This window comes from Nansenia antarctica, assembly GCF_963989245.1.
Source record: "Nansenia antarctica genome assembly, chromosome: 8".
NCBI lineage: Eukaryota > Metazoa > Chordata > Actinopteri > Argentiniformes > Microstomatidae > Nansenia > Nansenia antarctica.
The window spans coordinates 28976825-29002726 of NC_137678.1; the positions used below are offsets into that span (position 1 = coordinate 28976825).

General features: G+C 45.8%; 1 protein-coding gene across 1 annotated transcript; it reads left to right on the forward strand.

The window, feature by feature from the left end:
- On the forward strand, nucleotides 1-25902 carry LOC308163690 (inosine-5'-monophosphate dehydrogenase 1b). Its single transcript, XM_080537877.1, has 15 exons — nucleotides 1-117; nucleotides 1702-1800; nucleotides 9350-9398; nucleotides 11924-12025; nucleotides 12254-12328; nucleotides 12956-13162; nucleotides 13604-13691; nucleotides 14285-14484; nucleotides 14654-14744; nucleotides 15105-15200; nucleotides 20993-21136; nucleotides 21467-21611; nucleotides 21997-22140; nucleotides 22273-22356; nucleotides 23902-25902. The coding sequence occupies exons 2-15, from the start codon at nucleotides 1703-1705 to the stop codon at nucleotides 23921-23923; spliced, it is 1545 nt and encodes a 514-aa protein (XP_080394003.1). The 5' UTR covers nucleotides 1-117; nucleotide 1702; the 3' UTR covers nucleotides 23924-25902.

Consider the following 25902-nt stretch of genomic DNA (forward strand, 5'->3'; position numbering starts at 1 on the left):
AAAAAAAGAGCCTACATAACAGCCAACATTGTAGCGGAGCGGAGCGGCAATCAATTCGGACGAGCTCCCGGGCCAGAAGAAGAGCACCATACTTCGGACAGGGGGAATTACAGTAGGGTAATAATACATTTGGGTTTCGTCCCCCCTCTATAATAATAATAAATAATAAAAAAAACAAAAACGAAACGGCGTACTTTAAATATCCGTGTCTCAGTGTCCGACCTGCTACGTTTTCCACAGCTGGAAAGTTCCTTCTCAACGTGCTCAGCTCGGAAGAGGTCAGCGTTCTCGTCATTTTTTATTCAGCTTTTGGTCATTCTTTTCGTCATTCTTGATTAGCTTCGTTCTCGTCCTGTCTACGAGGTTCTACTAAAACAGCATACTAAACATACTAGCTCGTTGCTAGCTAACCGCGCTAGCTGACACACACGCTTTTGGAGCAGCAGCACAGCAGTCTTCATCATCGTCATCAACGTTGTCGTTGTGTTATCGTTATGGACCTGCGTGGCATCGTCATGGCATCGTATCTCATCCACACGATAATGAACACCGTCATGTTAACCTTATTGTGTGGCTTTAGTAGTTAGGAGTGCATGACATGTCAAATCTACATGTAAAAGCATGTCGTAGGGCCTGATGAAGCTGGCGACTAGTTGTTGTCGGTTTAAATGATCGTATGACGGATGAAGCCGTGGGGATGTTGACGTGTGTGTGTCGCTGCTAGTCGAGGCGTTTTTTAGCTGCGTAGAGAAGCACGCCGATTCACTCCGATCCGCCTTTTGGACCGATCCGCCTGTCAGCAGCTGGAAACGTCAGGTACACGAGGGAGAGATCCGATCCATGCGTCCAGGCACATGTGTCACGTATCGTGGCGTTAACACAGGGACGTTGTATAGGCTAGTTTAGTAGGTGTGTATATGTAGATGTGTGTACTGTACGTACTGACAGGTACGCATTTCTGACGCGTGTGTTCGCGATACGATGCGCTCATGACATGTAGAATAATATTACACGCGGATGTCGATGAGGGGGGGGGCGGGGGGCAAAAGAGGGGATTTCATTTCGTACGGCAATATTGCACTATACACATAACTGGTAGTGTGTGTCACTCAGCTCCATTCTGAATAAGCATAGTCATGGCAGGCGCAAGACGTCTTCATCCCGACTAAAAAAAACTAAACCTTGTTTCTGTGTCCTGTGTGTTGGGCCGAATGGGTTACATTGAGCGATTTTATTGTGGCCGTTGTGTTCATATCCCCTTTGATGCAACCGTGGCATTTGTGAATCCGACTGACTCAGCCTCGAGAGAGAGGATCTTGGCACAACGGTTGGCATGACGTTGGCTAAAGATCAGCATGACACTGAACTCGGAACAGGACAGGTCACTAGAGCAAAGCCCTGGAGCAGGGTGACATTATCCTCCCTAACTGCCTCGTTTTGACTCCGTAATGAATGAATGAATGAATGGTCTTTATTGTCATTGATATAGTACAGGTACCATACAACGACATTTGGGAGGGGGGGGCTCCCCTGGTGCTAGGAAAAATAAAAAATAAATAAAAAGAAGGGAAAAGAGCTGGTTTACATAAATAAAGGCTATGTACACGATCCACTATACACCCACAACTGAATCTGTCCCATTCCCATGTGCCATCCGTTTGTATATTTGAACGTCTCCTTGTGCTCTTTTGCATTCCACAGCATGGCTGACTACCTGATCAGTGGGGGTACCGGTTACGTCCCGGAGGATGGGCTCTCGGCGCAACAGCTGTTCTCAGTCGGCGACGGCCTGACTTACAAGTAAGTAGCGCTCAATCAACTGCATCACAATTGTCTTTGGCTTAAAAGAAATGCTATTGAGATGTCCCATCATAGATATTTCTAAAGTAACGCCTCGCACTGTCAAAAAAAACATAACCGCAAGCGGTTATGATGAGCGGGATTGCGGGGTGCAGCGCTTTGTAATAGCCAACACGTTTTGAATCGGCAGATCTGCTCAACAATCTGTTGTCGCTGATGGTCAAACGGCAGAAGAGCTTTGCTCTAAAGGGGACGGGTTGACTTACAAGTGAGTAGAATGGTCGATTTTATTTGATGTAATCCATTTGTTGCAAACTATTTGATGATTACACTGTACTGTGAAATCCTGTCTCTCCCAAGTGATGAGTTCATATAGGGGAAGCAAATAATTGTCCCTCGAAAAGCTCTTTTTTAAGTCACATTTTGATCCATGTTTTTTCTGCGAAAAACCAAACGAAACGCCATTATTGGGTCGCCACAGACTCTTATTTCTGTTAGACTTATCTAACTGGAAAGAGAATCAAGTGAAAAGGGAAGAATGAGCAGGGAAAGTGAATGGCTAGCTAGTTTGATTATTTTCTGATACTAATCTGCATCAGGGGATGATATTTGCTTCCGGTAACGATATGACTGCATCCTTAACCGGCACGAATCACAGCCCTATTATTGCATGACCAGCTATCAGATTCTTCCACACACTTCCGATCAACACTCACAAATCAATAAAGAGATCTAATTCTTCACCCATTTCCTTAGGCTAAGGACCTCTCTTCATGCACTCTTCTTGGTAAAAATCTGTGTCTTTGAAGATGAACTCATCACTCCTTTACTGTTCTCCTAATTCTTTCTTTCTTTCTTTCTTTGAATAACTGTCTAAAACATCTTCACTTTTTTATTTCGTCATATCTCCTGTCAGAACTAACTTTATTTCAAGAAGCAACACACAGGGGACCCCAACTTTGATATCATTTGATATTTGGCATCGGTATGTCCACAGCAAGCCCATTTCACTTGCGTGCCACTTCCCCTCCCAGAACTTCTAGTCTTTCTAAACTGCGTCCAATGTTTTGCTTCTTGAACATACCTCTGGCGAGAGGCCTTGACAGACAGAACTTACTTACACTTCTCATGGCATGGGAGGAATTTTTCTAGAATGTTCTATTGTCCCAGAATCAGTCTGGTTTGGATTTTTAAATAAGTTAATTGTATTATTTTTCTGTCAAGTGATGCAGTTTATGAACATTGTGTCGATATACATTATCCATCATAGACTAATCAATATCCTCTGGCTAAGGGACCTCTTGCACTCACATCTGCATGAATGAAGAGTTTGAAGCCATTTGAAGTATTTAGGACATGAGTTGCCCTTAGCCCCTGATGATGTCCATATGTGAGGTGGCATTCTAGGTCAGCGTTAGGACAGCCTTACAATCCCACCATTGAGATTGATGCCAGAATGTCAGTCTTGAGTTCACCAGGGGTAATTGAGCACGGAACGCATGGGGATGTGTGTGTGTGTGTGTGTGTATTAAGCACGTGCGTGTGCGTTAGTGATGGCTATCGGAGTGTCACCCCGCTCCGTAATGAAGTGCGTCGTGCTCGGAAGAGAAGGCTGAGCGGCACATGACTTCCCTGAGGTGCTGTCATGTGACTTCCCTGAGGTTGCTGTCATGTGAGCTCTTTGTGGGGAAAGGGAAGGGCGAAGGAGAGGATAGGTGGGAGAAGACATTAGGATGCCCCCTTAAGTCGAGCCACATCTGCACTGTAACCTTTGACCTTTTTACTTGGGGACGTATTTCTATAAGGGACTCCCGTTTGGGGGCTCCGTTCCATTCTGTTCCCTTGCCTATTCCCCTGACTCTTACGCTCCAAATGGGCACAGAAATTAATTAGTCCTGTCAATCTGTTAATTTGTCCCAAAGAGACCTCCAAGCTATCAGCTAACGGTCTTTCTGCCGTTTTTTTGAGGCTGCTTTATATTAAAACGAGCAAATTGGTCATAGGGATTCTAAGGGTCCAGTCGGGACCATTGAGGGCCAGGTGACTGTCCACAGACGGGGGGGGGGGGGGGGTGGAGAACTGAAGTCAGGTGGAGCCGTGACCCTTGACCCTACGCCCCTCTGATCCCTTCAGAACCAGGCTCTACGGGGAGGGAGCAGGGGTGGGAGGAGACGCCTGGAGCTTAATGCCAGCACATACACACACGCGTCCATATGCACATGGACCACCTGAAACACCGACTCCTCCTTTCGAAACTCTCAGTAGCCTGCTGGTCTTGTATATGTGCGACCCGTTCCCGCCATTATAGCATACTCTGTGGTAGCTGAGTAGATCCAGAGGAGATCTAACTAGTGATGAGAGACTCTTGTCTTTTATCTGTGCGTCCAATTATATCTCTCACACACACAGCTGAGTAGATATAGAGGCAGTCTTAACTAGTGAGGTCGTTAGTAGAGCATTGGCACTAACAATGCTTAGTTTAGGGGGTTCGTTTCCCGTTGGGACCATATATACTGAACAAAATGTATGCACTCACTGCCATGTAAGTCGCTTTGGGTAAAAGCGTCAGCTAACTGGCATATACTATATTATGGTGAACGCACCATCTTTACTCACGTCTTTACGCACTACTTCACCCGTAATGTGTACACATTTGAGCATGTTCAGCTTGGCAACTTCAGGTGAAACTAAAACCTGGCAACCCGACTAAAGAGAAAGTGAAACCCCCCTGAGCTAAACATTCTCTCTCTCTTTTTCCTGTTCTGTTGGTGTTCAGGGTATGCTAATATGCTAATAGAGGAAGCCAGCAACATAAACCAAGTCTAGTTGAGTAAAGTGTAATTACACTTAGTAACACATCTGCTAATTGGAATGGTGGACATTTATTGCTAGACGGAGTATGTAATGTAATGTGTTTTACAAATGTCTGTCATTCTGTCAGGCGCCAACAAAATGTTAGCCATTCTTCTGTCAGTGGCTATAAAGGGTGATTTGAATCACACCACCTAACAAGCCTTCCGATTGGGTCATTAAATTACCCCCTTTCAATGAAATGGAGATTGTTGCGAGCGGATAATTCATCTTCTCTCTCCACATACCTAGTAATATAGAGGTCAATTAGAAGATTAGAATTATAATGTACCTCAAATCATGTTTATTTGTGTTCTAAATCATATTGGAGATTAGACCAGGTAGTTCTTGAAAATCCTGTGTCACGGGGAAGGAATGCATGCACAGACAATTATGCAAAGAGTATCCTACTCACAAGACAACAGGGCATGCTTGTCAAAGCACACAATCTTTGTCATTATGGTGTACCCATAGCGCTCTTTAGTGGTTAAGAGCCATGCAATGACTTACGTAGGCAGGTAGTCTGTGGAAGTCTACACCGCAATGGTTGAATGGGGGCATGCATTTGTCTAGATTTAACATTCAAATGCGGACCATATTCAAAAAGGTAGCCAGTGTTGCCTTTGGGGTGAAAGCCCTAATGTGTCGAGAGAGTCAGGCTGCTGGTATGTCTTGTCAGACATCATCTTACCCCATAACACCACTATATGCAACAGTATGACTTTATTCAAATGAAACACGTATACACTCACCGAGAACTTTAATTAGGAACACTATACTAATACTGGGTAGGGCCTCCCTTTGCTCTCAAAAACAGCCTCAATTCTTCGTGTCATTGATTCCGCAAGATGTCGGGAACATTCCATTTGAGATTCTGGTCCGCAATTGCATCACGCAATTCCTGCCGATTTCTCAAGTACACTTTCTAGCTGTGAACCGTTCTACCACGTCCCAAATGTGTTCTATTGGATTCAGATCCGATGACCGGGAAGACCACTGAAGAACACTGAACTCATTGTCATGTTGGACTGCACTGTCATGTTCACGGAAACCAGTTTGAGACGACATTTGCTTTGTGACACGGTGCGTTATCACGCTGGAAGTAGCCTTTTGGAGACGGGTACATTGTGGCCATGAAGGGACGCTGCACATGGTCAGCAACAACACTCAAATAGGGCTGTGACCTTCAAGCGATGATTTCATCGGTATTACCGGGCCCCAAAACATTCCCCACGGCAGATATACAAACCCCAGATAAAAGTAAGTGCTTGTTGACGGACCTCCAGACAGTCTCTGCGTGTGATTGACGAGTTGTTTAAGGTCAGAACGGGGATAGAGAGGGAGCTCTCACTGGGGCCGTTGTCCAGGGGCAGCGTAGCAGGGCAGGCCTGTCAGGAAGCTGAGGTTTTGTGGTGGCGTGAAACGCCGGCAGATGTTTTCGCTCGGCGTCCTCGCCGGTCCCCGTGTTGACGTTGAGCGGGGTGTCTGGAGGGTACAGACGGGACCCCTCCCTCTCCCATCTGGAGAGCTTATTTTAGTCCCCCCGTCTCCCTACCCACACTGGTGGTGGAGAGAGGGGAAGTCAGTCTGTGGTCTGATGGAAGACGGAAAGCCCTGCTTTTCCTTCTCTCTCTCTCCTCTCTCTCTCTCTCTCTCTCTGGCTCCCTCTCCTCTCTCTCTCTGGCTCCCTCTCCTCTCTCTCTCCTCTCTCTCTCTCTCTCTCTCTCTCTGGCTCCCTCTCTCTCTTCTCCCTCTCTCTCTGTCTCTCTCCCTCTCTCTCTGTCTGTCTCTGTCTCTGTCTCTGTCTCTCTCTCTCTCTCTTGCTCCCTCTCCCTCTTCCACAGCCTTCCTCTCACTGTCTTTGTTTCCCTTTTTTAAAATTATTATTATTCTGCTTCACTTTTTTTTATCATAATTCATTTCTGTGCTCTTCTCTCCCCCCACATTCTCTTTCTCTTTTCCCCCCTTCAATCTTTTCCCTTCTGTCACAGACAAAGCGTTCCTTATTCCTCACTCTCTCCTCCAGCCTGTCTGTGTTTTCACACCCATGGGCCAAACCACCAGAGTACGCCTGTCTGAGAAAAACACATCATCCTTGCCTCTCTCCCTCTCCCCCTCTCTCTCCCCCCCTGTCTGCCTCCTGTCATTTGGTTTATTATACACTCTTAAGAGCTCAAGTTGAAGCCAGCTCATATTAGCCAAGCTCTGGACCTGTGTGGTATGACCAAGCACTTCTGTCCAATGACGAGAGTAGGCCAGGCGTTTAGAAATGGTCGAAATGTGGAAGCGTCAATGGGTGAAAAGCAACGATGTAAACGCCTATCCAGTCCGTTCCAGTTTATTTGTCATTACGTCACATCACACGTATACAATACAACAATGCAGAGCAGCTTTTCACTTTCACTACTGTTATCAGTGGTCAAAGTGTCTGAGATAAGGAAGTCAACACACAAGATAACTGATGTTATGTTTTGATTCCATTGCTATTGCATTGAAATGTGTTCCTCGCCCCCAACTCCGTTTACTTGGATCAACGATTAACTTATTAGCCTCCTGGTCGTTATTTGACTGCGCTTAGATGATTACAGTTCTCGCCCTATCTCAAGTAGGCCTACTCATCTGTTTTTTTTTCTGTCAACAGGAACTTTGCGTAATTCACTTTCACTTTCAACCCACGTCCCTGGCCTTTGTTATCATACAGAAACAGTGGCTCCTTACACGTCCTTTTATAATGTATTCATCGCTCCTCCAGATCAGGGCCTGTATTCACCGAGCGTCTGAGTAGACCAGCACCACTCAGCACTTCTACTCTGAGATGCTTTGTGAACACGGGCCCTGATATCTACCTAGGTCGTGTTTAAATATACGTTTTCAGGGGTGCAAACTTGTCACCTTTCTGCAAAATTAGCCGTTTTTATCTCAAAATGTCATCCATGTGAATTGTGTAGGTCTGCAACAAAAACTGTTTTGGGTGGGGAGGGGGGGTCTAAGTCTCATCCAAGTCACATGATGCGTGAGCTAACTAATCTCCCTGTCTACTAAACTGCTGTTGAAATAACTTTTAGCTTCAGGGAGCTAGGTACAATTCCAGACAGCATAGAGTTTGCAAGTCACGGTAAACTGTTTTCGAAGTAATTCTGCAGGTGTTAAGGTCAGGGCTTCCGCTACGTACACATGCATCATTGTTAGCATCACCGTTAGTGCTAGCGATATCTATTTTACACCATTAGTGCTAGCGCTATCCCCCCCCCCTAAAGTTAGCCGCAAAAAAAAAGTCACCTTTTTGGGCCATCACCAGTTTACACCCCTGGTTTTACTAGGGGTGTAACGGATCGCCCCCCATGGTTCGGCACACATGTGTACCGCGGATCAATTGCAACATTTTAACAAGTAATAATATTACTTAATATATTACTTAATATCTCTTGTAAATCACAATGTAGAGTTGCCATGAAAAGATAGACGCGACAGTTGCGTGCTTTGTTTTACTCTAAAGCGCAATGATAGGTTGATAATGCGAAGAAAAAAAAAATCTGTTGTTTACTCACTACACGTGAAGCTGGAAATACACAACAACAAGGCTGCGTTCGTAAATTCGCTCTGGAATCTGATCAGCATTCAAGGAACGCCTCTTGTCCAATCAAATTACTTGGTCCCTTTAAGACGTCGGACCCAGTGTGCGCTTCGGCGATCTCAAAGCGAATTTACGAACGCGGCCCAAGTGTATCATGGCGAGCTAGTTACGTTGTTCGGCGGAGAAGAACTCGAAATGACTCCCTCGTCATTTAAATCCCATGTATGGGAGCACTTTGGCTTCTGTCAATTATGACGAGAGGCACGAAAAAGGTAGCTCGACAACTTCTGATAATGAAGGCATTTTTTTCATACCATGTTCAAAATAAGGGTTCACTTTATTATTTAGTTAAAAGTGGCATAAAACATGTTTATTCGTCTGCTTTAAAGAGCCCAGTGATTCACTGCTGCAACCAGGCGCCTCCCTCTTTCATATTGCACTACTTATAATTTAAGTTGAATGTGTATTTCAGTATAATATGTAATGTTTGAGTGTAGAATATGTTTTTTATATATATATATATGTATATTACCAGTTTTGACATGTTGAATGTTGTTGGGTTTTTTCACATAATAAAAGTGGTGTTTTTACAGAATTCAAGGAAAAAGCAGTTTTTATAAAAAATAAAAATGTTTTGTGTTGATCCGAAAAATTATCCGATCCGTGACTCAAAAACCGTGACCCGATCCGATCCGTGAGTTAGGTGATCCGTTACACCCCTAGGTTTTACTAACCATTATCTAATCACGCACAGCCCCCCTCGTTGTCTCAAAGAACGGACAGTGGGGGGATGCAGTTCCGCAAGCCTGCATCATGTTCTGGCTTGGCCAAAATAACGATAATCACCTATCCCCCCCCCCCCCCCCCCCGTTAATGACTTTCAACACCTCATGCTTTCGACACCTTGGAGTAATGGAGGGGTGTGTGGATGTGTGTGAAGGGTGAGACGAAGGGTTTTAGGAGCCTGTCGGTTTCTGGACAGCCCCCCTTTTTTCTCCCATCGTCACTCGCTGTCAACCTGGCAGTTCCATCACATCAGTGGGCTTGTTGTTCCTGTTTGTCATCAGCCCTAGTGACCCCTGTCAGCTCTGACCCCTGACCTCTGATTCTGTCTCTGTCTTTCAGTGACTTCCTGATTCTGCCCGGCTTCATCGACTTTACCTCAGACGAAGTGGTGAGTTTACCCCCCCCCCCTTCTTACTTGATTGGCTGAAATTGTCTGTAAGCCAAAAATGATATTGTAACGGATTATAACGTGACTTGTCGTAGGCTACCCGTTAGACTTTCCTCTAGCTAGCCCTGACTGACATGGTTTCATTTGGTTCCTAGGCCCCCTACCCCCTTGCTTGCTTCCTTGTGACAAACCCAAGAGTGCTGGTTAGGTGGTTAGGAGTCTACTCCTTGGTGTAGAAGAGGACTGCAGACTACCCAGTCTGATTCAGATACATTGATATTGAATATGGGGTATGATGCTATGGAATAAAATGGAATTAAGCCCTTAGTCACATAGACCAACACACTCCGAACCTGTGCAGCAAAGCCCAGTCCGCCCTTAGTTAGGCTTTTGTAGTGAGTCAGCCAGCAGACGCATCTAGCGAAGGCCGCTCCCCAAACCACCTTATTACAGTACACCGAGCCTCCGCAAATGCACAAACAACCCTCTTCGTTCCTAACCTCATTTCTATAATTGTAACGTTTTTAGAATTGTTTTTGTGCCTTTCCGACCGCCTGCGTCATACCAACCCCCGCCACCCCCAGCAAGTCTATTTCTGCCAAAATGGCCACCCACGTTTGGTCTCACTCTCCCAGTGTTTACATTTGTGCCTGGCTGGCTGGATGCTCACTCACTCCCTCTCTCTCTCCCTCAAGAGGATGATGTGAGTGTTAATCTGAGGCTTTAGGTGAAATCCCTCCCTCCCTCCCTCCATATCAGGGCTTTTTAATCTAATTGATATCTCTAATCTCCCCCCTTTTGTTGATCCAGAGTAAATCTCAGTTCTTGTTGCAGCGGAAGACGCATTGTTGTCGTCGCCCTATTGTGTGTTGTCTACACAGGGCTTTAGCCTGGCCTAGTTTCTTCAGGGGTTAGGAAGCAGTCATGCCTGAATAACTTCTTCAGCGTTTTCTTCAGTCTACCCCCCGAGCCAATTATGCTGACGTCCCTGTAATAATGCTGTTTGTTCAGCTTTAAATAGATTTTTTTTGTTTCCGTGGCATGAGGAGAGAGAGAGAGAGAGAGGTGTTTGAAAGTGTGTAGTGTGGGGGCGTCAGTTTGGTGTGCGAGTGGGACATTCTCGTGATCCATACGATGTACGGGATGGAGGGGCTCCTGGCTTTACAGGCTAGGCTTAGATCTTTGTAGAATGTAGCATGGGGGTGTAGTAGAGCTTAACACAATTACCGAATCCTCTTGAGTTGCGAGTGACCTGTCTCGGGCTACCCTCAGACTTTCCCCTAGCTGACCCGACTGACGTGGTTCCGTTTGGTTCCTGGTCCCCCTGTCCATGGCTTCCTTCTCATAAACCTGAGAGTGCTGGGGAGGTGCCAAGTCTCCCCCCCCCCCCCCCCCGCCTTCTCATGAAGGTTTTTGAGACACACAATACCCTCGTCTCTCCGTTGTTTGCACCTATCACAGATAAGGGAAGAATGCTCGAGCGTTGTAAAACTCCCGTTTCCCATGGATGTGGAACGCCACGTTTTTTTCCCCAGCGAACGCAGATGTCGAACACTCGTGTTTTGAGAATCAGAATCGGAGTGAAGCTCGAGGTGTCTCGCCGAACGACTCTTTATCTGTAAGGAGAAGCTTTCCCAGTCAATGTCAAGGTCGCAGGCTGATGTTATCACTTCAAATGAACCTTCACTCACCCAGCCCTTTACTGAATGACTTGGGTTTCCTCTGACTCATGCTTTTCCGTCAGTCCACACACAATTTCTCCTCGTAGTAAAACTCTGCCTCCTGGTGGATAACATGCCAAACATCACCTTACAGAACGAGGACTTGTCTTGTCAGCCATGTCTGTCATAGAGCCAGTAAGCTGGTCAAGAGCCTCTAGGTCAGTGGTTCTCAAACCTCTCCTCGGGGACCACCAGCCGTTCCGCATATTTGATCTGTTCCACCACCAGCACACCTGATTCAACTAATCAAGTGCAAATGATGATTTGTACTTGATTAGTTGAGTCAGGTGTGCTGGTGGTGGAACAGATCAAATATGTGGTGCGGCTGGTTGTCCCCGAGGAGAGGTTTGAGAACCACTGCTCTAGGTGATTATGCAAACAATATCCACTCTGTCAGTTGAACTGACGCAGTCCTCCTCACAATGTGACGACCCGACAACCGCTCAGTCCCACCAGGAAACACCCTGCCACAAAGTATTTTGACTATTCGTGACGTTAGAATTATAAGGTTCTATCTCCATTTTTGGTCAAAATTTAGTTTTTTCCATTAGGTGTTTATTAATGCCTGTGTGGTGTTATTTTTAAAATGTTGACATTTTTGAGTTAGTTAATTCATAAAATACAAAGATTCCATCTCTCAAAACATAATGGAATGTAAAAACTTTGACGCTCAATATCTCTGAACTACCCTAAACGGAGATAGAACCTTAGAATTCTAAGCTCACGTATTGTTAACGGATGATTTCCTAAACATGCTTTCGGGTAGCTGAGCTGAACTGACGAGGCCCTCTCTCTCGTCTCCAGGACCTGACCTCTGCCCTGACCAGGAAGATCACCTTGAAGACCCCCCTCATCTCCTCCCCCATGGACACCGTCACAGAGTCATCGATGGCCATCGCCATGGCGGTAAGACCCTGCTAGCTGACACAAAATGGCTGAGAAAGTGTTGCCAGTGTTTAGCGTAGAAAAAAACAACAACTTCTTTTTAGTTTAGATTAGTCTGCCCTTGTCTAAATTTCCAACAATATATAGGCATCTGAAATGTTAAATGGTGATAAGAGAGTGAGTCAAGACATCAGTTGACTTGCTGTGATAAGCGATGGGGGTTCAAGGCGCATCTGCTGTGTGTTGTAGCTGATGGGAGGCATCGGCATCGTGCACCACAACTGCACCCCAGAATTCCAAGCCAATGAAGTCCGCAAGGCCAAGGTAAGAGCACACTTGACTGAATGAATGAATCAATCAATCAATCAATCTTTATTTCGAACATGATTTAAAAAAAAAAAACGTAAAAACTAATAACGAAAAGTACAGGTATCACTGTTGGAAAGGGAGTAGGATGAAGCCTAAGCTTCGTCCTACCCCTATCCTACCACTTCACACCTATTAGTACATCTTTGTCTGCCGATCTTTATTTTAATTCTCTATAGTGTTTATTTTAAGAAACATGCATAGACAATACGTTAAAAAGAAAATGCAAAATAATAGTACAAATGTCTGTCTAATGTCTAAATGTGTTCTAAAGTTGTTTGTGTTTCTGTGTCGTGACGTTAGAATTATAAGGTTCTATCTCCATTTTTGTTAAAATTGAGTTTTCTCCATAATCTGATCCATTAGGAGTTTATTAATGCCTGTGTGGTGTTATTTTTAAAATGTTGACATTTTTTAGTTAGTAATTAATAAAATACAAAGGTTCCGTCTCACAAAACATAATGGAATGTAAAAACGTTGACGCTCAATACCTCTGAACTACCCTAAACGGAGATAGAACCTTATCATTCTAAGCTCACGGTGTGTTAACTGCTTTATTTGAATTTGAATTTGTTTGCGTTCCAGAGGTTTGAGCAAGGCTTCATCACAGACCCTCTGGTGATGAGTCCGCGCCACACGGTGGGCGACGTGATCGAGGCCAAGTCTCGCCACGGCTTCTCCGGCATCCCCATCACGGAGACGGGCAAGATGGGCAGCAAGCTGGTGGGCATCGTCACCTCCAGAGACATCGACTTCCTGTCAGAGAAGGACCACAGCAGGCCGCTGGAGGAGGTGTGTGTGTGTGTGTGTGTGTGTGTGTTTTGGGTTTTGGGTTTGTTTGTGTGTGTTGTTTTGTGTTTTCAGTGTGTTTGTGTGTGTTGTTTTGGGTTTTCAGTGTGTTTGTGCGTTGTTTTGGGTTTTCGTTGTGTTTGTGATGGGTTGTTTTTGGTTTGGTTTTCGGTGTGTTTTGTAATGTGCACTCCAACCTGTGTGTGTTATTATATCTGTGTGTTGTTTTGTTTTTTGTGTGTTTGTGATATGTACTAAACCTGTGTGTATTATCATATCTGTGTGTGTTGTTTTTCGTGTGTTTGTGATGTGTAGCCTACTAAACCTGTGTGTGTGTGCGTGTGTGTGTGGTTTGAGTGCTGTTTGAGCCACTGTTAATGGCTGACTTAAAGACGGGTGAGTGAGTTCATGTTCCTCCAGTAACCCCTGACCTTTCCCTCCCAGGCCATGACCAAGAGGGAGGAGCTAGTTGTTGCCACAGCTGGTGTCACCCTGAAAGAGGCCAATGACATTCTACAGCGCAGCAAGAAAGGTAAGCTGGTTGTTGTAGTTCTTACAGCTGGCCAGTGTAGTCCCTTCTGTAGGCGATCGAGTATGTAGTTATACATGCATTATAAAACCCTCTGACCAACGTTGCATTGAGTTTCTGCCCTGAGTTACAAGGTAATTTTCTATATACTGAAAAATGTGTGCACTCACTTTTATGTTAGTCGCTTTGGATAAACGCGTCAGCTAAATGACGATTGAGATATACAGTATATACAGGGTTCCCATGGGTCCTTGGAATCCTTGAAAGTTTGTGAATTTGAGAAAAAGAAATCAAGGTCTCAAGTGCTTGAATTTCTCTCTCTCTCTCTCTCTCTCTCTCTCTCTCTCTCTCTCTCTCTCTCTCTCTCTCTCTCTCTCAAAACCTACTTCTGTCTCAAACTATGCCATGTTGGCTCCTTGAATTTGAGGGAATTGAGTTTTGAAAGGTGCTTGAAAGTCCTTGAAAGGTGCTTGAATTTGATGTTTCAGGAGGTGTGGGAACCCTGTATATATATATATATACATTGTTTACGGGGCTAGATTATATCTAGGCTTTCCCCTGTTGTTGGTGACAGCGCTGCCGGTCTGTGTCGTCAGGTAAACTGCCCATCGTCAACGACAGCGACCAGCTGGTGTCCATCATCGCGCGGACGGACCTGAAGAAGAACAGGGACTACCCCCTGGCCTCCAAGGACTCCCGCAAACAGCTGCTGTGCGGCGCTGCCGTCGGCACCCGGGAGGACGACAAGTACCGACTGGACCTGCTGGTGCAGGCGGGCGTGGACATGGTGGTCCTGGTGGGTTTGGCTCGCGGTCGGGATGTGGTCGGGTTAGAGAGGCGGAAGGGTTTCACCGCCAGCGCTAGTGGGCGGCAAGTAACTACACGTTGGGCCGAGAGCATAGCACTGCAGACAATAATTGTTTTTGTGTGTGTGTTTTTGTGTGTGTGTGTGTGTGTGTGTGTAGGATTCCTCACAAGGCAACTCGGTGTACCAGATCAACATGATCAACTACATCAAACAGAAATACCCGGACCTGCAGGTGGTGGGAGGGAACGGTGAGTGTGGAGACAAGTTTTTACTTTTATACACATGCATGGCTGCTTCCTTATTCTACATCACTGGTGGATTCTGGATCACTGGTCTAGCAGAATTGGGTAGTTGTAAGAAAAAATGGTGGGGTCTGTTATGCACTTAAGTTGCTGTTGTGCTTTTTTTCTGATTGTCTGTCTCTCTCTGTGTCTGTCTGTCTGTCTCTCTCTCTGTGTCTGTCTGTCTCTCTCTCTGTGTCTGTCTGTCTCTCTCTCTGTGTCTGTCTGTCTCTCTCTCTGTCTGTCTGTCTGTCTCTCTCTCTGTCTCTCTCTCTCTGTGTCTCTGTCTGTCTGTCTCTGTCTCTGTGTCGGTCTGTCCTCCTCCAGTGGTGACTGCAGCCCAGGCCAAGAACCTGATTGATGCGGGAGTGGACGCTCTGAGAGTGGGGATGGGCTGTGGCTCCATCTGCATCACCCAGGAAGGTACGTCCCCCCCCCCCAGCAGACCTGCCATTTGATCTCAAATCAACCTCTTGGCACCTGCATAGATCTGAGATGGTTGGATCGCTCTAAGCGACCTGGCTGTAGCTCCATCTTGTTCTCGTATGAGCACGGTGGAACTGCCGTCGTCTAAAGCTACGACACCTCGTGACCAGGGTTTCCGTTAACCGGTAATTACCGGTCTTTGTCCGGTAAAATTTGTTGAAGTCCGACAAATTTAAACCTCTTCGGTCATATTGTCCGGTGAAAATAATTCCCTCTAAGCACAATTTGAATACAATTAGCTAAAGTTCACATTCTGATTCCTTCTATATTAAAAAAGACGAATATATAGGGTATATATTTCTTTTATTATGATATGATTTGACGCCGGCATGATGATGACTGCTAATGTGTAGGCTAGCCTATGCGAAACAGCGGCGGCAGGGTTGCCAGATGGGATTGACAATACAGCCTAACTAACCAGTCTATTACCGCTAAACCCAGTAGCCCATTCGGCGATAACCCGGCCCATCTGTTAACCCTGCGCAGCGGGCCACCATAATAATAACTTTTATTTGTATAGGCTAGCGCTTTTAACCTGCAAACGTTGCAGCTCAAAGTGCACCATAGCGAGCGAGAGGTAAAACATGGCAAGACAAAGTAAGCTTAACAATTACTTCATGAAACCAAGCTACAATGAGTCTGAGGAGAAGTCTGACTGTAAAGAGATGGAGGCGGCTCGAGGGTTCCGACTCCGAGTTGAATGGAAAGAACATTTCCCCTGGCTGCGTTTAGATGGGGAAGGAAAAATGTTCTGCTCACCGTGCAAAAAATCGGGGAGGAATACGGATTCACGAGAGGAGCAACGAGCAATGAGAATGTCGGCTCTCACTGATCACAGGCGGTGCAGTGAGCACATATCGGCGGTCAGGCCACTGTGAGCAGGCTAATGAAACGGCTAACAATAAGCTGCACTCTCAGCTACAAGTTGCATTTCACATGGCAAAAAATGGCATCGCATGTCATCAGTATGTGGGACTGACTGAGCTACTGAAAGCAGTTAAGGCTCCAGATTGTGTCTTGAGTGAGGGCATTTAGCGCCACTGCGACTCTGTTGACATTGTGGCGCGCGTTCAGCGCTGGACATGGCATAGCGCGCATGCGAATCATGAAAGCCTATATTATATTTATTATATAGCTCGCATCTAATCGTATCGGATGAGAAATAGACATTAAACGGCATATATAGGCTACACAACAGCTAATCACCGCGACAAACAGCTATATTATATTTGAATATGATGACCGGAATATCTCACGTTTGTCCGGTAAATTGAAATCTTCCCGGACACGTTGTCCGGCACAAATTTTTTCTAACGGAAACCCTGCTCGTGACGTTAGAATTATAAGGTTCTATCTAAATTTGTCCAAATGTAGTTTTTTACGTCATCTGATCCATTAGGTGTTTATTAACGCCTGTGTGGTGTTATTTTTTTAAATGTTGACATTTTTTAGTTAGTAATTCCTAAAATACAAAGGTTCCATCTCACAAAACGTAATGGAATGTAAAAACTTTGACGCTCTATCTCTGAACTGCCCTAGACGGAGATAGAACCTTATCATTCTAAGCTCACGACCTGTCACATGACGCACGTCTCAGGTCACGACAAAGGGGTTCATTCAGGGAAGACGGTCGTCTCGAAAAGAAAGCTTAGTCAGCGACATGGCGTCGGGTTTAAAGGCCGAAGCTGAGCCAAGCTTCAGGGACGTGTGACTGTGCTCCTCCACGCTGTGCAGTGTTTCCCCTAGGTTTGCTGCCTTGGGGGGGTGGCATGGACCGTGGCATGGACCCCCCCCCCCCCCAGGGGGTAAGACCCTGCGACATACCAGCGTCATGTCCAGGGGGTGTACTAACTTGTACATTAAGCCGCCTCACGCTACGGAAACAGGAGATAGGCTCCTTCCCTATGGGCCATTAGGCTCGAGAACCATCGGTTCTCAAGGCTACTTACTTATGTGGTCTTGACTACCTGGTTCTTGCTCTCTCTCTCTGGTGTGCCGACACCATCCTGCTCTCTCTCCTTCTCTCCCTCTCTATCCTCCTCTCTCCCTTTTGCTGTCAACCAAAAGGCAAACGTAACAACCAGAGTATTTATAATCTAATAAGAGGTATAAATTGATCCATATCAATTTATAACATAATTATAATTGAATTTTGGATTGCTGTGGGCAATGCAGTCAGATAATGTCATTTTGACATTACTCTCTCACCTGGAAAAAAAAACATGTCCAACTATACTACGGTATACAAAACAGACATTTCAAATGCTTCAATCCACTGTCCATGTACTGTAAATATGCCATTATGGTATTACCAATGAAGCCCAATTCTAGCAGAATAAGAAAGATTGTATATCTAATTTAACTTAAGTAAAATAATAAAGTGCCTCCAGTTAGCTCTTTAACTGGCATGTGTGCAGCAGACTAGCTCATCTCATCACCTCTGAGCTAGCTAGCTAGCTTGATAGTTCTTTGACACTATTTACAATGGAATTATAGTCATTGTCAAGTGTCAGTCAGACACTTTCTAGTCACAATAATAACGACCAATTTTAACCAACTTTCTCTGTCAGAACACTCAGCAATTATATTTGCTAACATTTCAACTTGCTTACTTTCTATCTGAAGACATCTCACCCGGCAAAAACTCTCTCGCGTCGCGCGCACAATGTTGTATTTCTGGTTTGGAGCCGGAAATTGCAAAACGTCATGTTTGACGTCAGACTTAACAACCGGATATTCTGGGATATTCAGGGCATTTTTTTATTTTTACTACCCCTAGTGGTAGTGGCCCTAGGCTGCAGCCTAGGTAAGCCTATAATCTGCGCATGCTCGGGGCGGCCGAGAAGTAGGAGACAGCCAATTGGAGCGCTGCTACAGCTCACGTGTAAGCCAAAAGTATTTGGCCTGCCATAGACTTGCATTCGGCCGGCGCCCCGACTCCTCCCCCTATGTATTTTAACAGTGAATTTTACACACACACAGATAAAATGTTTATTGTATTGGAGGATTTTTAATGAATGCTGATAGGCGCCGACAGAATATCAGCCGCATTTTGTGAATAAACAATGTTTATTTAAAAAAAAAACTTTTACAAATCGCAACTAGGAAGTGAAGGTGGGGGCGGCGCCCCAGCCGCCACTGACACACACACACACACACACACACACACACACACACACACACACACACTCCTGTTGGGATCAGAGACAGAAGGAGTCCTGAGCACAACAAGTCACCCACCCACACACACACACACACACGCGTGAACGCACACACTCACACACCTCTCTTCTTATCTCCTACAAACAGATGTGCATGTTTCACGTCTCGTCAATCCCTGTCGCTCTGACGAAGTGATGTGTGTGCGTGTGTACGTGTGTGTGTGTGTGTGTGTGTGTGTGTGTCAGCTCTCATTTCACAACCCAGCTTTCTAAGCCTCTTACCAAAGCAACAGCACTTATACTACTTAATACTACTGCGTTGTGAAGACCTCGAGTGCTGCGCAGCGCAGGCGACCTGGAACGCGACAGTCCATTCCCCTGTCCTGCGCGTGCATCTGTGTGTGTGCCCCGCTGGCGGGAGAACGGACCAATAGGAAGAACGTATCGTCGTTGCTAAGACGCTGAGGTGATATCGTGCCTAGTCTAGATAGATGTATGTAGCAGACATAGCTAACTGATATTAACTGTATGTGGCAGACATAGCGAAAAGCAGGACACAGGAGACTGGAGACAGGAGACAAGGAGACGTTCCCAACGTTATAGCCAGAGAAACAGGGAAAAGCAGGAGACTGGAGACAGGAGACTGGAGACAGGAGACTGGAGACAGGAGACAAGGAGACGTTCCCAACGTTATAGCCAGAGAAACAGGGAAAAGCAGGAGACTGGAGACAGGAGACTGGAGACAGGAGACTGGAGACAGGAGACAAGGAGACGTTCCCAACGTTATAGCCAGAGAAACACCGTGTAGTGAGGAAATATCAGGTACGCTGTTTGTTGGTAGCTAATGTCTAGCTACCTAGCTAATCGTGAGCTTAGAATGATAAGGTTCTATCTCCGTTTAGGGCAGTTCAGAGATATTGAGCGTCAAAGTTTTTACATTCCATTATGTTCTGTGAGACGGAACCTTTGTATTTTATGAATTACTAACTCAAAAATGTCAACTTTTAAAAAAAGAACACCACACAGGCATTAATAAACACCTAATGGATCAGGTTATGTAAAAAACTCAATTTTGACAAAAATGGAGATAGAACCTTATAATTCTAACGTCACCTAATGTCTAGCTACCTAGCTAATGTCAGCATCGTTGTCTTTACTAAGGCAGCTTTAGGTTAGCTTTTAGCTACTGTAAATACATGTTAAACTGTCGGACAGAGAGCATCCAGTAGATTAGCAGGCTCATTACAAGCTACGCACACATTCTCATTAGCTATCCAGCCAGCTAGCTAGCTAGCGGTACTTCACGTCAACATATCAAGCATAACGTTGCTTGGCAACCAAATAAGACAGCGCCCCTTGAGGATACTAAAGAATACTAATGCATCCTTCCTTCCTCCACTACTTTCCTCATCGATCACAGATACTACAACCAACTCCTTCGCTGAAGGTCAAGGCAATGTGTTGGATTGCTTTTAGTGTAGTATAATCTAATCGAATAATCTAAATCTAATCTAAACATAACGATACACTTTTTTCCCATACTAGATAGAAGATACAGTTAGCTATTAATTATGGTTCCCACAAATACACTACATTAGATGTCCCCAGCTTTATCCATTTTGGTCCTCATAGGTTGTCGGTTTGATCACACCTGGCTGGGGGCACCATACATTCTGAAAGATGTATGCACTCACTGCAACGTAAGTTGCTTTGGATATAATGGCTTTAAGGGAAATTTAGGGATACTCAAGCACCCCTAAAATCGTCCATATCGCCAGATTCGGGTTGGGTGCGTTTAATAAACGCGGGAAGTTAGCCTGCTTGTCAGAGGTTTGGGGTCTACGTCCATCCATTACTAAAACTATTATGGTTGGCCTTTATTTGCACTTACAGTAGAGACGAATGGCTTGTTTGAGATGAGCACGTCAGAGCGTGTGTGTGGAGGGAGCTGAGCCCCGCCCTTCATGAAACGAGGAGACAAGCGGACAAGCGTGGCAGCAAAACGCACAGAGGAGAAACATATTAAATGAGGGTGCACATAAATTAGGCAAATGACACAGAATAAACATATTTCGACCACATAATAAACATATTTCGGCCATATACAACTGGGAGAAAAATATTATTATAAAAAATAAAAATAAAAAAAATGAACCGAATTGACATTGAACATTTTTCTTGCGGGGGCGGGAGGTCCCGTTGGGGGGGCAATGGTAGGGGAAACACTGCTGTGACCTGTCAGCACGGTTTGTGGGGTTCGCTGACTGCTACCGTTTTCCAGTAGCGAAGGCTGCAGCTGGTTTGCTCATCGTTGTTGTCATGGTGATCCAGGATGGCACTGGCTCTAGGTTGCCATGGGGACGAGCCACTGCATAAGGGTCATACAAGACTGCAGAGCCTTTTCATTTTTCATGTATATATATATATATATATATAAATAAATAAATGGAATATGTTCTTTCCTGTTTTGAGGAGCCTAGTATCGAACCTAACCAGGATGAGACGGTTACGGGCATGAGATGCAATCGCCATGGTAACACGGTGCGTTTTTCTTCTCTTTTTTCGTAGTGATGGCGTGCGGGCGGCCCCAGGGCACCGGCGTCTACAAGGTGGCGGAGTACGCCAGGCGCTTCGGCGTGCCCGTCATCGCCGACGGAGGCATCCAGACCGTCGGCCACGTGGTGAAGGCTCTCTCCCTGGGGGCGTCAACAGGTAACATGGCGTTCTTTACCGTCCTCCATTTTGAATTGAATTGAATTGAATTGACTTGACACACACTCGTCATCGTTCTCGTGTCTGTTTTTCCCTGTCGTGTTCTTATCGAATGGGGTTAGCTTAAAGCTAATCGATGCTAATTGAAGTGATTGAAAATGTATTTAATTATCGCTAATTAGAGGCAATTGAAGTCGGAGGAGGGGGGACGGGGACGGGGGGGCGACGGGACCTGCATAGTGTCTCCTTATAAGAACACACACACACACACACACTCTCATTACAAAGGTCCGTGCCAACCAATGACCTTTCTTCTTCCCGCCTCCTCAGTGATGATGGGCTCGTTGCTAGCGGCGACCACCGAGGCCCCGGGCGAGTACTTCTTCTCGGACGGCGTGCGGCTGAAGAAGTACCGCGGGATGGGCTCCCTGGACGCCATGGAGACGAACACCAGCAGCCAGAAGCGCTACTTCAGGTACGGGAGGAGACGCTCTGCAACTGTCATTTATCTGACTCATTCAACTGTCTCATTATCCCATCGGTGCACCTGACGTTAGAATTATAAGGTTCTATCTCCATTTGTCAAATTTTAGTTTTCTGCATAATCTGATCCATTAGGTGTTAATTAATGCCTGTGTGGTGTTATTTTATAAATGTTGAAATGTTTTAGTTAGTAATTAATAAAATACAAAGGTTCCATCTCACAAAACATAATGGAATGTAAAAACTTTGACGCTCAATATCTCTGAACTACCCTAAACGGAGATAGAACCTTATAATTCTAAGCTCACCTACTGTCCTATCAGCGGTGTCTAAACCTGTCTCTCTCTCTCTCTCCCCTGATTGGCTGATTCCCACAGCGAGGGGGACAAGGTGAAGGTGGCCCAGGGCGTGTCGGGGTCCGTCCAGGACAAGGGCTCCATCCACAAGTTCATCCCCTACCTGATCGCAGGGATCCAACATGGCTGCCAGGACATCGGCGCAAAGAGCCTGTCGGTGCTACGGTGAGTTTGTGTTGTTGTTGTTGTTATGGTGTGTTACATATTCACACACACACATAAGCACATGTTTGGCAAGTGTGTGTTTGATGTAACATGGTGAGAGAGTCACATGACGCGTGCGTGTGTCATTCCCAGTTCTATGATGTATTCCGGAGAGCTGAAGTTTGAGAAGAGGACCATGTCTGCACAGGTGGAGGGAGGAGTCCACGGCCTCCACTCGTGAGTTTACACACCGCCCGCGCGCACACACACACACACACACACACACACACACACAGTAAGGAAATGGTCTTCATGGCCATTAAGCTACATGCTTTGACCGTAAGCCATGAAGCTGTCATACTAGAAAGAATAACTATTATTAGTTATGACTAACTATCTATTAGTGATGGCATTAACTAACTATCTATTAGTGATGGCATTAACTATCTATTAGTGATGGCATTGAAACTCTGTGTTGGACATCAAAACAGTGTCCTCTGTTTTCTTTTTTTTCTTTCTGCCTCTTTCGCCATAGATATTCTTTTGTTCCATGTAAGTACATGAACACACAGACCTGTGGAGGGGTGTGGGGGGTGTTGAAAGATCCGGTCTCGCCATAATAGATGTTCCTTCCTCATTTTGACTTGAATTGAATAAATTCCCGTTCGTTTTTCTTTTTAAAGAGGTTCCAATGTTTCGACGTAGCTTTTCAAAGCTCTTCTCGCCGTCTCGATTCTTAGAAATCGGGACAAAGTAGAGAACTGCTACTATGGCGATGTGAACACTAGAGAACTGCTACTATGGCGATGTGAACAATCTAGAGAACTGCTACTATGGCGATGTGAACTCTCTCCTCAGACTCCGGCTTGGTAGTGGGGAGGAGAGATAAGGGGACCCGCTAGCCGAAAAGATGCAGTGTTCCACAGTAACGCCGTTTTACTTGCCCGGACCAAGTAAAACATTCGCCGGGGGTTGTTTGCGCGAGCCCGACGACGCTGCTAGATCCCGGATATTTTTACCTGTGTGCAGGAAGAACAACAGACGGCGCAGGCGCCAGACTAGACTAGATGATCGTGGAGTGAAGATATTATCAAAGCGTACGCGCTTGTCGATCACACGTACGATCCCACGTACGCTTCACTCCACGATCATCTAGTCTAGTCTGGCACCTGCGCCGTCTGTTGTTCTTCCTGCACACAGGTAAAAATATCCGGGATCTAGCAGCGTCGTCGGGCTCGCGCAAACAACCCCGGCGAATGTTTTACTCGGTCCGCGCGAGTAAAACGGTGTTACTGTCGAACCCTGTAATGTCCTCTTTCCTTTCTATTTGTCCTTATTTGAATGTGGCTATCCTACGGCATGCTTTCGCTACAGCCTCCTTATCCCTCTCTCTCGGTCCGCTAGAATCCCTCCCTCCCTCCATCCCTCCCGTCCTCCCCTAGTCCATAGGGCACAGAGGCTAGTAAAAGCAAGATGGTGGCAGACGCAGAGTGACGATGCTTTCTCGAGCTTGTCTGGGTTAAAGGATGCTACCGTCGCTAGCACGTTAGACGGGACGCGTCCTGCTTTTGATCCATTGAGTTTGATCCATCCAGTAGGGGTTAAATCTAGATGTATAGGTTCATATTAAGGGTAATTGATAGCCTCAGGGTAACTTGATAAGTTACCCTGGGGCTGTTCAGTTAAGAATGAAAGGTCAGTGGACGATGGAAAGGTCAGAGTGGACGGATGACCTTTTAACGTGGCGTCTTTTTTATTTATTTATTTATTTCTTCTCCACAGATACGAGAAGCGGCTTTTCTGAAGGAGGAGGAGGCCGCAGGCGGACGAGGGACGTCCCCGAAGAGCCCACCACCCCCCCACCCGTGACCAAACGTAACCGCGACATGTGACACACACCCTCCCCGACCGCACCCCACCCCACACACCCACTCACTCAGTCACCCCTAACAGCCCACCCCACCCTGCCCTCCCCCCAGCAATAGAGCCCTGGGAGGAGGAGGGAGAGGTGAGGGAGTGGTCATCTGCAAAACGAACGCCATCACAGGCATAATAACCAACGGGATTGCACTTAAGCGGAGAGTCAGGGTTTACATGATGGCCCTAAACTAACCCCCCCCCCCCCTCCCCCCTCCTCCTGTTCCTCACAGCCAATGTGTGAGTGTGAGTGCACAGCCAATCCCCATAGTGTGTATGTATGTATGTTAAAGTCAGTGTGTGAGTGAGTGCGTGTGAGCGAGAGAGAGGTGTGTGTGTGTCTGTTCTGTATGTGGGGGACAGACTGGGTGAAGGCGGTGTCTGTGATGCTGTTACAATCTACATCTTCTCTGTGAAAGAAAGTGAACCGACCGTGTCGAGGTCCCCCGTCGTTATGTTAAGGGGATCGGCTCTCACCAGCAAGCTCCACGACGCGGGAAGCCCTCACCTTCCTGACCCTCAATCAATTGTGTCAGAAAGCGCTTGTCTTGCTACGTAAGTGTGCAACTGTATCGTGGCAATCCTCCTTTTGTCGTTAGTTCTGTTTTTAAAAAATTGAGTATACTGTTCCGTAAAATGTTCCGTAACTCTTTTGTTTTGTTTTGTTTTATATAACTGTGATTTTCAATTGATGATAGACTCATTGCCTGAGGTACCAAGAGTCTTCACCACAACAATGGTAGAGTCACCAACCTCCTGTTCATGGGACTAGATGCCTGTGAGACGTTACCTTGCTGTGGTCATTTCATCCCCCCCCCCCCCCCCCCCCCCTACCTAGATGACGTGAACCAAAAGCCAGCAGCCCCTCACAATGCTTGCAGTGTTGTTATGTTGAGCACGGTTGGGACCAGAAGCTAGACTCGGCCAATAGATCAGGGACGTTTTTAGTAAATGCATAGAGAATCATCTAGACTGGGAATTCAATCAGTTTAGAGAGAACGCAAAAAAAAGAAAGAAAATCCACAGTTTGGAAGTAAAGCTGTAGAGACTTCTGCTACAGTGAGCATGAACGGTTTTGATATGCATATGTTTTTTTTTTTTTTTTTTTTAAGCCTCAACATGGCTATATTTATACTCTGCTCTTTTCTAATTACATGATGTACTGCCAAGTGTCGTGGTCTCTCTGTAACATGTATTGCTAAAGCCAAAATTAGCTCAGCGAGTCGCCAGGAACTTAGCCCCCTCACTCCGACCCTCTTCCCCAATCCCAGACCTGCGTCACAGACTGTTGTCAGACTTGACCTGTTCAGATTACCAGAGATATGCCTTGAAATGGACGGATGAAGGCTGCACACGACAGAGTCTTTATAACAACCTGTGAAATGCATCGATGTGCATGACGCTATACGTCCTCTCTCGCCTCCTTTTTCTCACCTTTTTGAAATACATGAACTTAATCTTTATTCGGCTTATGTAGGAATAGGCTTTTTTAACGTTTTTTCGTATAACAAGATGTCCTTTTTGCCAGATGTGTTTTTAGGATGTGCTTTATAGGCTTAGAGGAGGAGAGTCGCTTTGCCCTGTTGTGCTGATGATGTACGTCTCCCTTTCTAGAGGTCCAACCTGACTTACGGTACTCTCTCTTACACTTGACAGGAATTGTAAGTAAATGTACATGCAGATGTATGGAGAATGATATACTTGTGTCCTGTTGGAAATGGCTGTTGCTTGTTTGCAATCTCCCACACCTTGTTATGAAAATATCCTCACTGACTTGGAAACGGGCCTTGTTTACAACGGGATAACTCAACAGAAACAGGTTGCTTATGCTGTTCAATATTGTAAAGAAATAAAAGTCAAATATAC

Coding starts and splice junctions, on each gene's coding strand:
- LOC308163690 (XM_080537877.1), top strand. CDS start 1,703: ATGGCTGACTACCTGATCAGTGGGGGTACCGGTTACGTCCCGGAGGAT. Junction 12,026..12,253: donor CGATGGCCATCGCCATGGCG/GTAAGACCCTGC, acceptor TGTGTGTTGTAG/CTGATGGGAGGCATCGGCAT. Junction 13,163..13,603: donor ACAGCAGGCCGCTGGAGGAG/GTGTGTGTGTGT, acceptor TTTCCCTCCCAG/GCCATGACCAAGAGGGAGGA.